At 36.0% G+C, this 13,878-nt stretch overlaps 2 protein-coding genes and 1 non-coding gene across 5 annotated transcripts; 1 reads left to right on the top strand and 2 right to left on the bottom strand.

The window, feature by feature from the left end:
* On the top strand, nucleotides 1-82 carry TRNAS-UGA. Its single transcript has one exon. It is a non-coding gene; the product is annotated as a tRNA-Ser (tRNA).
* Nucleotides 83-416: 334 nt separating this feature from the next.
* On the bottom strand, nucleotides 417-2,800 carry LOC113287249 (probable serine/threonine-protein kinase At1g54610). Its single transcript, XM_026535967.1, has 7 exons — nucleotides 2,366-2,800; nucleotides 2,001-2,285; nucleotides 1,587-1,904; nucleotides 1,281-1,502; nucleotides 1,099-1,193; nucleotides 917-1,004; nucleotides 417-788 (listed from the first exon to the last, which is right to left on the bottom strand). The coding sequence occupies exons 1-7, from the start codon at nucleotides 2,798-2,800 to the stop codon at nucleotides 417-419; spliced, it is 1,815 nt and encodes a 604-aa protein (XP_026391752.1).
* A 706-nt stretch (nucleotides 2,801-3,506) lies between these two features.
* Nucleotides 3,507-6,860, bottom strand: LOC113283373 (TSL-kinase interacting protein 1-like). Of its 3 annotated transcripts, none has more exons than XM_026532617.1 (8): nucleotides 6,707-6,860; nucleotides 5,948-6,173; nucleotides 5,659-5,852; nucleotides 5,306-5,544; nucleotides 4,979-5,219; nucleotides 4,485-4,856; nucleotides 3,992-4,117; nucleotides 3,507-3,880 (listed from the first exon to the last, which is right to left on the bottom strand). In XM_026532617.1, the coding sequence occupies exons 2-8, from the start codon at nucleotides 6,099-6,101 to the stop codon at nucleotides 3,722-3,724; spliced, it is 1,485 nt and encodes a 494-aa protein (XP_026388402.1). In that variant the 5' UTR covers nucleotides 6,102-6,173; nucleotides 6,707-6,860; the 3' UTR covers nucleotides 3,507-3,721. The 3 variants fall into 3 exon arrangements, with proteins under 3 accessions (XP_026388402.1, XP_026388395.1, XP_026388409.1); XM_026532610.1 differs by having other exon boundaries at nucleotides 5,948-6,167; XM_026532624.1 differs by having other exon boundaries at nucleotides 5,072-5,219; nucleotides 5,948-6,167.
* Between the last annotated feature and the right edge of the window lie 7,018 nt (nucleotides 6,861-13,878).

Raw genomic sequence — 13,878 nt, 5'->3', positions numbered from 1 at the left:
GTCGATATGTCTGAGTGGTTAAGGAGACAGACTTGAAATCTGTTGGGCTTTGCCCGCGCAGGTTCGATCCCTGCTGTCGACGTTCTTTTTTTTATGTCTTTTTTCTCCATCTTTCATTTTTTTCTACTTGCACAAACAAAAGCCAAATTGAGCATACAGTAAAATGAACTTACAATCTTAAACAAATTTATTATTATATAATATGAAATCAATCCATGGATAACTATTTAAGTTTAATCAAAGAACAATAAAATGAAAAAATGATGAACAAAGGATTGGTATATGGATCTCTCTACGCAGTGATCGGGCTCTGGAAGCTCAACGAAGCGACTACCTGGCTCTTGAATGACTCTGTGTATATATATATATATATATACCATAGTCTGCTTTTCCAATGTCTCCTTGCTTGACGCAAATTAAGGTGTAATCTTATTCATTTGGTCTTGGTGAAACTGCCGGAAATCTCTTGTTGAAATTGATCTTTTCTCATGAGTCAGCCTATACTTGCTATCTTTACCTTCATTAATGAAATTAGACATGTTACTTGTTTTTGTGGAGATAGGCACTGGAGGTTTATTCTTAATGTTCTTCATTGCATTAGGATGAGCTTCTGTTCTTGCTAATAACTTCGGCTGAAAAGGTTCGATATCGAACACTGTGGGAGGTGACACTTCATCATCCTTCCTAGGATTTACACTTGAAGAAGTACTAGTAGTACCTGCTGTACTACTACCAGTAGTCGTCTCTTGGCTATGTGAAACAACTTCTGCAGCAATCTTTTCTTGGTCCTGAAATTACATTTACAGTAAAAACGGGTTCAAATCCTACGGGCGCCTTAACATCCAGCAACTCTTTCCAATATAAAAATTTACACAAATAAGCTAATAACAAGGATTGCCAAAATACAAACGTGCACCTCTTTAAAAATTCCATATGGTTGTTCACTTGTGATGGCGTCGTCTTTAATAAGTCCAGAATGTTGTTTCCCTTTAGAGGATCTTTTCCTGCACAGAATGCCCAACAGTTCCAAATTATCAGCTTTATGCAGTTGAGGATAAAAAGCAGCAGCTCTTTGTTGTCAGGATCTTGTTAACTTACCTTTCTCGCTCGGTTGTCTGAATCGGTTCATCCTCTTTCACGTAAACAACGGGTAATCCAGAGAGGTCGCACGGCAAGGGGCTTGCAAAAAAGAACTAACAACATAATTTGAAGTAAATTTCCTGTATAAAATGTCTGGAGAATTTAAACCAGCTTAGTGAGGAAAATGTTTTTGAGTTTACCTCGCTTTGAAGAGCAGAAGATGCGCTACCACGATACATAGGATCAAGAGCAAGAAGTGAGTGCAAGAGGCCCAGAGAAGATGTTGGAAATTCACTAAAGGTGTCAAAAAAGCTTGGTTTATATGGCTGTGGGGGCCTGAAGCTTGCAGGCAGCTTCAATTTTTTCCAGTAGTCTTCAGATGGCGATCCACATAGCTTGAAGATCCTGTGCAGTTGCTCGACCTGTATAAAAAACCGCAGTAAACCTGTTCAGGCATGACTTGATAAACTAGCACAATTCATCTACGCGTGGCATACAAATATCACCTCTGTCCTGCCGGGCATAATAGGCCTCCCAGTGAACATTTCTGCCAGAAGGCATCCAGCACTCCAGAGATCAATACCAACACCATAATCTGTAGAACCTAATAGGAGCTCAGGTGCTCTATACCACAGTGTCACAACTCTGCTCGTCAGAGGTCGTTTCTTGTCAGGATCAAAGGAATTTGCGAGGCCAAAGTCTGCAATTTTTAGCATTCCACTTCTATCGATTAACAAGTTGGAACCCTTAATATCACGGTGTAAAATTCCTCTTCCATGACAGTGCTGAAGACCTGCCAGCAGCTGTTGCATATAGCATTTTACCTGCATAAAGTTGATGCACCATCTACATATGAATGCGCCAAAGAAGAAAAACGGCAGATGAACTCTGACAAAATCTGGAGGAGGCATAAGCAGTACCTGAGGCTCAGTAAGCCTTTCATCCTTGCGGGTTATAATTCTTGATAAATCTGAAACCATGAAATCGAATACCAAGTAAAGACTATACTGCATTCTGGATGTCGCTAAGCCAAGCAGCTTTACAACATTAGGGTGATCCAGTTTCTGCAATATCGTGATTTCTCTTGCCATGAATCTCACACTCTCTGGCTCTGACGTGTCAAATCGGACCTTCTTTAGTGCAACTATTTGACCAGTCTTTCGATCTCGAGCCTTATAAACATTGCTATACGTTCCCTGTCCTATCTGCAAAAATTCAAGGGTTAAAAGCAGGATGCACTCTTGTAAAACTTGTGCACACAATGCAAATGGTCACTCTGAATCACCTTATCCAGCTTTTCGTAAGATTCAGCGCTCTTGGGTATAATACCAACTAAAGCATCTCTTGAAATGTTATCAGTGAGCCATTTCGGCCAACCATCAATGAGTTCATCAGTTCCAGCATCTAATCTCTTCCTAGTCAATATCCTCTGAGGTACATTTCCACCTGCAACATCACCTTCATTCTCGTCTTCTCTACTAATCAACCTCCCACCACCACCACCACCATCACTGTCGCGACTTGAGACCCCCACGCTCTTCTTACTTACACTCCCTTCAGACCGCCTACTCGAAAAGTCAAATTGCCTGCTTGAAGAAGAATGCTTACTTGATCTACTCCCTCCTCTTCCACTAACATACCCACTCTCCGATTTCAGCCTCTCAAGCCCGCTTCGAGGAGGCGAGTTCGTAGGAGGCCTTGTTGGAATACAATTACCCATCTAGTACTAACTACAATGCCAATGCAGTGAGGTCCTTTTCTCCAAATTTAGAACAAAATATAAATTTTCTCATTATACTAAAAAATGAGAACGAAAAAAAATATTTCATTTGGTTTCGAATTGGTATTAATAACGGATTGTGAAGTTGGCATTTTTGTCTTGAGTAAGATATTTTAAGCAGAGAGAGATTGAGTGGAGGATCGAAAGAAGGTTCCGCGGGTTTTCTTTGCAGGCAAGGCCGGCTTGGAATCTGGAATCATACTCTGAAATTCCACCAATTCATAGTTTCTTCCGCTGAAGTGGCCACTGGGCAGTGAAGGACTTTTCATAGCTTTGAGATTATGTCTTATTAGTTGGTTTTTCTTGTAAACTATTAATATACGGCCGGATTTGGGTTCCAACATTTCACCGGGAAATCTATTTTATTGCTTTGGAAGTTAACGAACATTTAACTGCCAGGTGTTCAGATCAAATGGAAACTGGACCATACTAACTATTTCAAAATTGCTGTGTTGAAGCAGGCATCAAGGGGAGAGTAAAAATATTGGCTTATGGTGGGCACATTCACAATCATTTAAGTCACAATTAGCAAATTGAAAATCACAGTTGTGGAGTGATTGTACTCGAGATGCATTCAGGCCAGAAAGGCATCTCCGTTACAAAAATGAAGGATAAAACTAGCACAACTACTCTATTTCTTTGGTGCTTATGACAAAAAAATTCAACAGTTGAGGTTTATCTTTTGACAGCTTTTCTGAACTGTTGTAGGTGACCAATATACAAAGCTATTTTAAAGTTCGCATTGTTGAAAAATAGAATCAAAGTTTCCAGGAGATTGAAACTGATCAAGTTAAAATGTGCAAATAGACATGAAGTGTGACCAGGTTCCAAGGATTCAGAAGAGACCTGCCCAAGTTGCTTTCAAGAGGGAGCAACTTTCACATCGCTAGTAGACATTGAAGAGCTCTGAATCTTGTCTCTACTCATGGCAAACAAATTGCTGAAATTCATACTGTCGCTATTTATAAACGGTTGAGATGACAAACTAAATCCCAAGGGCCCCAAAGAATCACCTTGTGACTGCATTGACATCAAAGAAAATAATCAGATACAAGAAAATAAAAAATTGGAGTTGAAATTTGTAATATGGTGAGTTCGGAATTTGGAAAAGTTGTAAGGAAATTTCTGTACCCATTTGATGTCTCCAAGACCCAGGCTGTTAGTAGAATTGTCAACTCCCTGGGTTTGGGGTGATGAAGATGTTTTCTGTGGCTCTTGGCGGGGAATAGGTTTATATAACCCACCTCGGCTCTTCTCCTGTAAAAACAAATTGAAATTTGAAACTCAGACATATTGTGTAATCTCTACGTATATCAGTATTTCTAAAGTTTGCAACTTTGTTGACCCACATTTAACTAGTCAAGAAGATCCAGCCGTGTGACTACAGAGGTTTTGTCCACTTTGTTCATGGCTTAACAAATCAAAGACTCAATGCCATTTTTAAAATATGTTGAGTGCCAAGGGAGACTGTTCTGAAGTCCACCAAATGAGTTTGGTACCTTAAACTCTAATTGATTAAAGTTATCACTTCATCAGGCTGTCTGATTGACCATTTACTCAATTGCTCAGATGTGGAACATTATGGGTTTACTGCAATAACAAATCAGGAGAAACGGAATCGAACCTCAAAGGAACAGGGGAACTTGAATGAATTGGAACTAGCATGGGCATGGCATGTTTCTTCAGCATCCAAGATGGATGCTAACTTCTGAGATGGAAATGCATCGCATGTTTCTTCAGCATCATAGATGGATGACTGCATGGCAGTTCGCTTCTGTCTGCTTTGAGACTGGCTAAGAATATGGGCAGCTATAGCAGCATCAAATGAATCACAGCTGAATGGAACTTGTTGAACATATGAGCCAGTCCCTGTAGGTCTTGCATTACTACTACTGGGGACAGGTTGAAGGGACTCTTCTGACAAGAGTCCACCGATGCTTATGTTACCCCATAAAGAAGAGGATAGCGAGAGTGCAACATCAATTTCTGAATTTTCCTGCGTAAAACAGATAAGATATTTAAAATTTCCTCAGAAAATTAGTGAATTTTAATGAAGTAGCCTAGCTTGAAAATGGAGATATTTGTAGGTGTGTGAGATAACAAGGGTAGAAAAGTAACCAAAATCTCAGCTGCTCTATCCGATGCCACAGTGTCGCCTACTGCTGCATTTTGAGTTAAGCCGCAGAACAGTTTACCCTTTTGATTATCTACCTTTTGAGCGCTCCCCTGATCATCTCTAGTTTTCCCATCCATATTTGAAACTTTCTTGAGGTCTTCAGGTCGCAAACAATCCGCAAAGCAGGAAGCTGTGCGAGATAAGAAATAGCCACTCCGTTCCAGATGAGGAAACCACCCATACCTTAAAACAGGAACCCAAATCAGCACGCTAACTAGACAATAATAAATACCAAAAAATTAACAAAGAACAGTAAGGAAACTTCAGACCTTAATCGGAAAACAGAAGGTCTTTCGATGGCTGTGTATACATCATCTGCAGTATCTTTATCCTTCAAAGTCCATTGTTTGTATTCAGATAAGTTATCCAGACGAATGTCATATGGGAAAAGCATCAACTCGCCTGTCACAGTGCTCGAACTGGCCCACTTGCTACTTAAATGATTTATCACAGAGGATATCTTCTTTCGCTTACTTAGAATGAGCTCTAAATGCGGATTGTGCCCATCCTATTATACACATATATGAGAATGGTACACTTTTAAGTTTTAACTCCAAACTCATGGATTTTTAACAAAAGCCTAGACAAAATTAGTAAAATAATTTTGGGTTCTGAACAATACCTTCTCCAACCCCTCACGGGTTGTTTCATCTATAGGAAAAAGTTGAAGCTTAATCTTAGCATAAGATTTTCGGACACTCTGCACATTATTTGTTTTCTCAAAATCTCCCGATTCTTTTACTTGAAGGTTCTCAGAAAATGATTCAGTTGGTGAAGAGATATTTTCTTTTCCAACTGAAGTAATATCATTATCCCCTATAAAAAGAAAACAAACTTACAATTTACACAGGCCCAATTCAACAATATTCAATCTAAAGGTATTCAAATAAAACAAAGATTAGCCGAAGTACCATTAAGATGTTCCGCATCAGTAATATTTTTGCAGCGCTTTCCACCAGTTGTCCTTGAAGATACTTTGGGAACACTACAACCAGTGCCTACTTTTATCCTGCTCCTTTTAGAAGCCTCATCAGCTACTTCATGGTCCCGCTTAGGGGCTCTCATCGCATGACGAATCCTCAGTTTGAAAAACTTTTACGCTTCTCTTAACCACCCTTCCAAACCAAATTTCTATATCTTGCAGACAAAAATAATTTTTTTTTGCAGCTTAAGCACCATGTTGAGAAAAACAAAATAATGGTGACATTAGGGATAGATAACCCATCAAAGTAATACAAATGTTCTATGCAGCTTGGCGAGACTAAGCAAACTCCACAAAGTGTAGTCAATAGCAAGTAGTTAAGCTCTAGAATTGGCATATAACAAAATTCCCTTACTGAAAAAATTTTGCTACTCCAAAAGATGCAAAAAAAAAACCCTAATTACAATCAGTATATAAAAAGCCATAAGCTTCTTGAATAACTTGAACCCCAATTATAAACAATGAATAATTGAACCCTAATCCATACCACAAAGTGTAAATTTTAATCTCGTAAACACTATAATTACTGAATACAGAATTCCAAGAATCAAAAATCTCACTATGATAACTGGAAACCTAAATAGCAAAGAATTTCAACAAAATTAGGTCAACATTTGGGGATTTTAAGCATACAGATTCATAGATCGAGTGAGAAAAAACAATAAAAATCGATGAGATCGAAACGTACCGCTTTGAGCTGAAGGAGATTTCCGATTGAAAGGATTCTCTCTTTAATTTTTTTTTACTCCGAGAATTAATCAAGAACTGGTGAAGAAGAAATCAGAAAATTCACCGGATGAGATGAGAAAAAAGAAGAGAGAGAAAAATAAATATTTCAAGAAAAAACAAAAGGCGGTTCTCACGAAAATAAAAATTTCCCGCTTCTATAAAAATAAAATTATTTTGATTTTCACAAAAATGGCGCTTTGGGCTTTCTGTGAAAGCTCTATGGAGTATGAATTGAAAAATGCCCAAAAGGAAATTTCCAAAGCCGAGAGAAAGCTCATGATACACATGTAATAATCTAAAGAAGGTTATTATTGGGGCGTCATATTCTATTAGAGGGGCGTCACCTAATAAGATTAAAATGGGTCATCCACGAGTAATATCAAAAATTCCTTATCTCAAATAATTTTGTAATGACCAGACAATCCTTATGTAGTTAACTTTAATTTAGTTAGATAATTATTAAATTAAGAAGATGAATTTCGTTATATACTTGTGGATTCTGGGACAAAATTTTTGTGGGAATAAAAACTAGAGAAAGAGAGAAATTTTTTTTTGGAGATTTCTTTCAAAACCTAGATTTTTTGATTCACTCAACCAGAATGGATGAAACAAATTACCAATGGTTGAAAATCAACAGGTACATCTCTAAACTATCTCCCATCAATTCAATTTCGCTCAAAACTAGCTTAAGTACGTAAAAAGTTCGATATTTTTAGACTTTCATGGAAAATTACGGTTGGGTTGAGCTTCGTTTCCAACCGTAATTTTATTTTACGTCTGGATTTGGAAGAACTCCAAACCGTAACTGGTTTCCAATAGGACAAAATCTAGACGTACACAATACTTAGAGGATTCAGGATTAATTACGTCTGGGAAAAATACTTCAAAAACCCAGACGTACACAATTACGTCCAAAAAAAAACTTCATGAAACTGGACGTATCAAATTACGTCTGGGAAAACAATTCACGAACCTAGACGTACAGGCTTACGTCTGAAAAATAGCTTCAAAAAACCTAGAGGTATTCCAATCTGAGCTTTCCTCTCAAAAGATACAGGAACAATTACGTCTAGTTAGCCTATAAGATAAACCTAGACGTAAATTCAATTTTACGGTTGAAACTAAGGGAACCCAGACGTAAACCAACATGCAAGCTATTCCTACGGTTTGAATTAATCAAAGCATGGACGTAAGTTCTTCAAAAACTGAAATTACGGTTGGGGAACCTAGACGTACGACTAGCAGTTTAGAAAACGATGAAGTGAATTGAAGTTGAATTGAATTTGACTGTGGAGGAGAGGAAGAGAAGAAGGATGAAGGAAGGAAGAGGAGCAGTTTTTTTCTAGGATTAGATTAGAAAAGATTAGGTTTTTATGTTTTTATTTTAGTTAAAAGGTATTCTAGACATTTTGTACCTAAGTGAAGGATATCCCATAACCACTTTTTTGGACGCTAAGAATCTAAGTGAAGCCCCTCTAAAGGAGTGTGACGCCCCAATAATAGCCTTCAATCTAAATAAGAACCTTGTATCAGTTACCTATGAAGTTAATCCAACAGATTCAGTCATAGGAAAGACAACTCATGCTGGATTAATTTCAAATGAAGTTGAATCGAAAAATTAACAGAGTCTTTTTTTCAATAATATTTTACCTCGTTCCCAAAAAAATACCGAGAGAAAGAGAAAACTTTGTGTCTCGAAGTAACCGTTGTGGGGTTGAGAGGCTCAACCAAATGAAAGATTTCACTGAATTTTGATCAAATTTGTGGCTATTATGGGTAAGGGAAGTCCTCTTGTACCCCAAACTATATTAACATTTTGTTTGGTCAAACGAGTGGGTAACAGTCTCCACGATACGTCATAAAGTATGCGGTATGAAAAAATGAAAGGTAATACGACTAATTATCAGCGATTTCAAGCAAACTTTTCTTTTCGTGAGAAAATCAACAAGGTTAGGTCTCGTCATAGCAGAACTGGTTTATTTTTATACTTTCATTTATTTATTTTTAGGTCCCATCGTTAACTAACTTTATTTGTTGTTTTAATATTCAAAAATTTTAAATATAAGCATATTGTTTGCCGTCTAGTGTTCTCTCTTCGAGGTGCGATAGTAGCAAATCCACTCAATCACATAAACTTTCTTTCATTTCGAAAGGGATAGACTATTGAAACAGTCTATCACATATTCCTTGCTCTCATTGAAAGAAATAGAACATCTGGATTTTTCTTACGACGTTGTCCGGACGTTGTGGAAAGAAAACAACTCAGAGAAGTTTTGGGGATAAATTGAAGACCAACATTATCTTTTAGAAATAAAACTTATGATAGTTTTATAGTTTTCTTTGGAATATACTTTTCAATTGGTACTTGTTAGTTGCATCATATTTAATTGTGATGCTACTATTTTCTAATTTTGTAAGTATTGAGTGATGGTTGTAACACATTTTTTTATATGAATCTAGATTATCGTTAGTAAGTTGTGGACTTCTTTCTCCTACAATTTTTTATCCTGAAACAAAATAGCAAGTTATAGTGATATTGTTTCCTTGCAGATGCTCGTCTAATAAAAGATGAGCGCATAAAAGCAAGTTCAGTAAAGAGGATAAATTGGAAAAAAAATTCCACTCTTCTCCTTAGTAGGGGGCTTAAAAGCGCAAATAGGATGGGAAATTTCTCAAATTAGAGCATTTGCATAGTATAAGTTTGAAACGCGGGAGAAATTGTTATTAACATACTTCATTATAACACTTCATGGATTTATCTCTTGATCAAATATGATGGGCAAAACAGGAAGCTAACACGTCAATTAACATGTACGTGTTGAGTTTTTGCTTTTCCTAATCAAGATTAACTTTATCTAGGCGACACTTAAACGACGAGTCATCCATGTATAACCGACTTTATACAGCATAAACTTGTTTTTCGATTTGTGAGGAATCACAAAATTTTATTTTCTTCTATGTAGTGTTGTGTAAAGATTTGAGATTTCAGTTATGAATATAAAGCATTGATATATCTCAGAATTATCATTTAATAAACATCTCATTGCCAAATAGATTTCGAATATTGAGATGGTTTTGTAACATTTTGCAGTGTTATCTCATATTGTTATTACTACACCTGTTTACACTAGGATGTGAGATATTATTAAAAACCTACTACCTACTTAGAAATCAAGGTGTATAAACGAAAAAGAAATAACAAAAGAAAAAGAAGCAACAAGAAACCAAGGTAAAACGTGAAATACTCACTACAGAAAGGATGTTAACTATTGGAATAAGTAAGTGATCACAAGTGCACCCAATGACATGTCAAGGAAAGAATATCATACATATGCCCAATGATATGTCACTATATCAGAGAAAGAAAAATAAAGATATGTGTCAGAAGCACGCAACGTTAGCTGGGATATCAGAGAGAAGATCGCCGCACACTTAAAGTGTGTGGCTGAGAAAGAAAATAAAAAGAAGGTGCCTTACATTAACCTATTGGTTCCAGTTGCATCCTAATGGGCCATTTTCACAATATCTTCAGCCGAATGTCGCTCGGAAGCTTCTTTGGAAGTAAGCAGGGCGATGAAATCTTTATCTTGATCATTCATATAATCTGGAAGTATTTCTCTATCCCTCAAATCTCAATCAAATGATTTCTCTCATGCGCGATTTTCTATCCAGGATTACTTGTATGAAGATATGTCCTTTCAAATTGTAGCTGCAACCAATAAAGGCCTGCACATACATGTCTTAGCTGCAACTCTTAGTTACTTTAGCTTGTAGAAGCAAAACTGTAAAATAAGAAGAAACTGGGCACAATATCATATTTGATTAACTGCAAACTACAATTCTAGGTTAACATTGCTCTTATGATTCGTATTTCATTAACCTATTTATCTTAGATAATCCCAACAATTTCACAGTTTTCAGCACAGTCTGTAATATTTACTCAATAACACAAAAAAGGTTTTTATTCAACATACTTAGGACAAAAGATAATAACAAGATATTCAATATGATTTTTCTTATGTCTTTTTTATGTTACCTTTTAATGGTATAGTTTTTCAAGTCTTTAATATTTTACTACAACTTTTTAGTATTCACTTGGATTTTTGAAAAGATTTTACATTTCAAAAAATAGAATGATTAGTATGGTTGTACGAATAATGATACTTTGCTTACTCTTTTTCTACAAAATGTTGTTTTTATTCCAATGATCATGTGCCTTTTAATCAGACTTGTTAAAAGTATTTTTTATTTTATGCATTTATTTTTGTATTTCTAAAATCCTAAAAATAAACAAATTGTTAATTGGTTGTATATAAAAATATCTAATCACTAGAAAACCTAATAAATAATTGTTATTTTTTTGATCGACAAAAAAAAGAACTAATAATTTGTTAAATGTTATTGGAAGGATGTTATATGTTATGCTAGGTGGTGTAAAGATAACTTATAAGCTCCATGTTGACGATGGAAATAGTAGTTGATATTAATTTTTGAATGATGTTATAGTAATGAGGTTCAAACTCTCGGACTTGTGAAGATTAAATTTAAAGACTTAATAAAGTTATATACAAAAATATTAACAAATCGGGCGAGAGGTATGAGAAAACAACCAAGACATTGATTCCACTATTACACATGAATTAATGATGGTAAATAATCCAAAACTCTAATTATCTTTTAAGTCCTTTATATCTTAATTCAATAATAATCAAGCAAATTCTCAAACATCAATTGTATCCCTTAAGCATAGATTATATACACAAAGCATAACCTATCTAATTGAATCACAACTGAATAGGAAAATTATGCAAACAATTTAAAACTCTGCAAAAGCAGTGATTGAGTGAATCATAATTAAATATTAGAGAAAATAAAATAGTTACCAATTATTCATGCGTAAATAGCTTCCTCATTGGCTTGGTTGTGGGAGAATTAGTCGCTCAACATGTTGGAAACACGCTCAAAAATCATTATTATTGCTCAAAGGGTGTTTATAAATGATGAAAAGGGAGAAATAATTCAAAACCGGGTTTGTAACAATTATATTTGTTACAAACCAGAGAACTACGACCCTCGGCAAATAAGACTGTCCTTTGACAGTAACAAATAAGACTGTCACTGTCACAAATAAGAAAGTCGACCGACAATCGCTGTAACTGTAGAAAAATAAGACTGCTCATTGTGGGTCTTATGTTCTTCGTGTTCTTCAGCAGCATCAGAAAAATGGCAGCTCTGTAACTTGATTTTTTCTTCTTCTCTGGCTCTCCTCAGCCCCCCAAACTCTCGAAACCCCTTCTATGATACCTTGTGAACATATTTATACGTGATTGCGACATTGAATCTCCTCCATTAACTCCAAATAATCTTCATTTACTCGGGATATTTTATTTCAATTTTTATCAATGATTTTGATTTATACGCATCTGCAGCTGGATTAAATTCCTTATAAATCTTCTTCACGTTCCAAAGTGTTTATTAAGGCTTCCAAACACGTGCATTACACGTTTAGATTCACCACAACTCGTGTAAGCTCATGTTTTTCCTCCAACTTCCTGTTTGAATTAAACCAAGTTATCCAGACAAATTTGATCGAAACAAACACCCATACTAGCTTTGTTAGGACATATCATAACTACCCATGAAGTTTCAGCGATTGAATCGCACAAAAACTCCTCCAAAATCCGATCGAAAATTCTTCCTGTGAAAAGAAATATTTTCCTGCCAAAATATTTGTTTGAATTTGTGAAGAAGGTCACCCCTTATCCAGTGGTCGCCCCTTATCCGTTGCTGGAGTCCGAATAACACATGTCCTTTGGGTGCCTTAAGTAATTTTTCTGGGGTGTTTCCAGCATTTTTTCTGGGTTCCTCCGGCGCATTTCTGGGATGTTTTTAGTCTCTATCCTAGGGTGTAAAACACCACTTTTCGAGCCAATTTCGCCGCAAGAGCTTATTTTTCCAAAAACATCTACAAAAACATAAAATAACTCAATAAGTATTTAATGGAGTCTAACAATACAGAACATTGAGAACAAAATAGACACATAAATGCGTCTATGAAATACCCCCAAACTTATTATTTGCTAGTCCTCGAGCAAAACTAAAAAATAAAACCGAGTTAATCTCGGGAGGGTTTACTAGGTGTACCCACAAAACCATGACTTCTAATTGGTCGCAAGTATCCAAAGAGCTATGAGGACATACATATTCTCAACCTATCTCCAAGTAACTAGAATGCCAGATAAATTAAAGGTGTCAGCTCTAAAACTGAATGAATAAAAGGGGAGACACATCTGCAACACTACTAGATAAAGAGATATCCGCTACACAGCTAGATAAACATTGTAAGATGCGTCCGCTGCTTTACAGCTGGATAAGATTAAGAGAGAGATAAAGATGAGAGGGACATCTGCTACACAGCTGGACTAATTACGTGTGATGAGTTAAACCAGTGTTAGAAAGATCTTGTGCCAGATTGAAAGCGGACTAACAAAGCAACCAAATGTATCTTTCTTCGACTCTCTCATAGTGCTCAGTAGAAACAACATCTTCTTCGGTCTTCAACTGTTGATGATAAACTATCGAACCTCATAGAACCTTGACAATTAACTCTTCTCTTCGATTTCTTCCTTGACTTATAAATTTCTATTTCCCTTTGGCCTTATTGAACAAAATGTAACGATGATTTTTTTCATTTTTCATTTTTTTCATTTTTTTTTTTTGTATTTTTTTGTTGGAAACAAAAATTACAAGACAACAATTTACATTGCCATGAGAGAAGGACTTTCAAAACTTGGATCTTCGCAACTTGTGATGTCCTGGTATCATGGATTCTAACAACTTATATCATTTTCTCTTATAACTTCAACTTTGATTTTTGAATTATTCTTTTCTATTGTTGCTTCTAAACCTAAAACGTCTTCAACTTTCTTCATAGATTTTGATGTCGCTCCGCTTGTTGATGATGATAAGTTTCTACTGAGAGAGAGTCGCAATCCAGTAACTAAGACTACATTGTGAGGTTGCTTTGTCTTTCTGGCATTTCCTGACCTACTTGCCTTTCCATCATGTATGGTTAGGTCCATCACGGTTACCCTCTAAAAGGAACAAGTTCTCTCCTGAATTTCAAGGATC

The sequence above is a fragment of the Papaver somniferum genome, chromosome 1 (genome assembly GCF_003573695.1).
Source record: "Papaver somniferum cultivar HN1 chromosome 1, ASM357369v1, whole genome shotgun sequence".
NCBI classification, from domain to species: Eukaryota; Viridiplantae; Streptophyta; class Magnoliopsida; order Ranunculales; family Papaveraceae; genus Papaver; species Papaver somniferum.
The sequence above is the reverse complement of the archived record's forward strand: the minus strand, read 5'-3'. Positions and strand labels throughout refer to the sequence as shown.

Coding starts and splice junctions, on each gene's coding strand:
- LOC113283373 (XM_026532617.1), bottom strand. CDS start 6,101: ATGAGAGCCCCTAAGCGGGACCATGAAGTAGCTGATGAGGCTTCTAAA. Junction 5,220..5,305: donor CCTTCTGTTTTCCGATTAAG/GTCTGAAGTTTC, acceptor TCCTGTTTTAAG/GTATGGGTGGTTTCCTCATC. Junction 4,857..4,978: donor ATAGAGCAGCTGAGATTTTG/GTTACTTTTCTA, acceptor TGTTTTACGCAG/GAAAATTCAGAAATTGATGT.
- LOC113287249 (XM_026535967.1), bottom strand. CDS start 2,800: ATGGGTAATTGTATTCCAACAAGGCCTCCTACGAACTCGCCTCCTCGA. Junction 1,905..2,000: donor AAAGGCTTACTGAGCCTCAG/GTACTGCTTATG, acceptor AACTTTATGCAG/GTAAAATGCTATATGCAACA. Junction 1,503..1,586: donor TTATGCCCGGCAGGACAGAG/GTGATATTTGTA, acceptor TTTTTTATACAG/GTCGAGCAACTGCACAGGAT.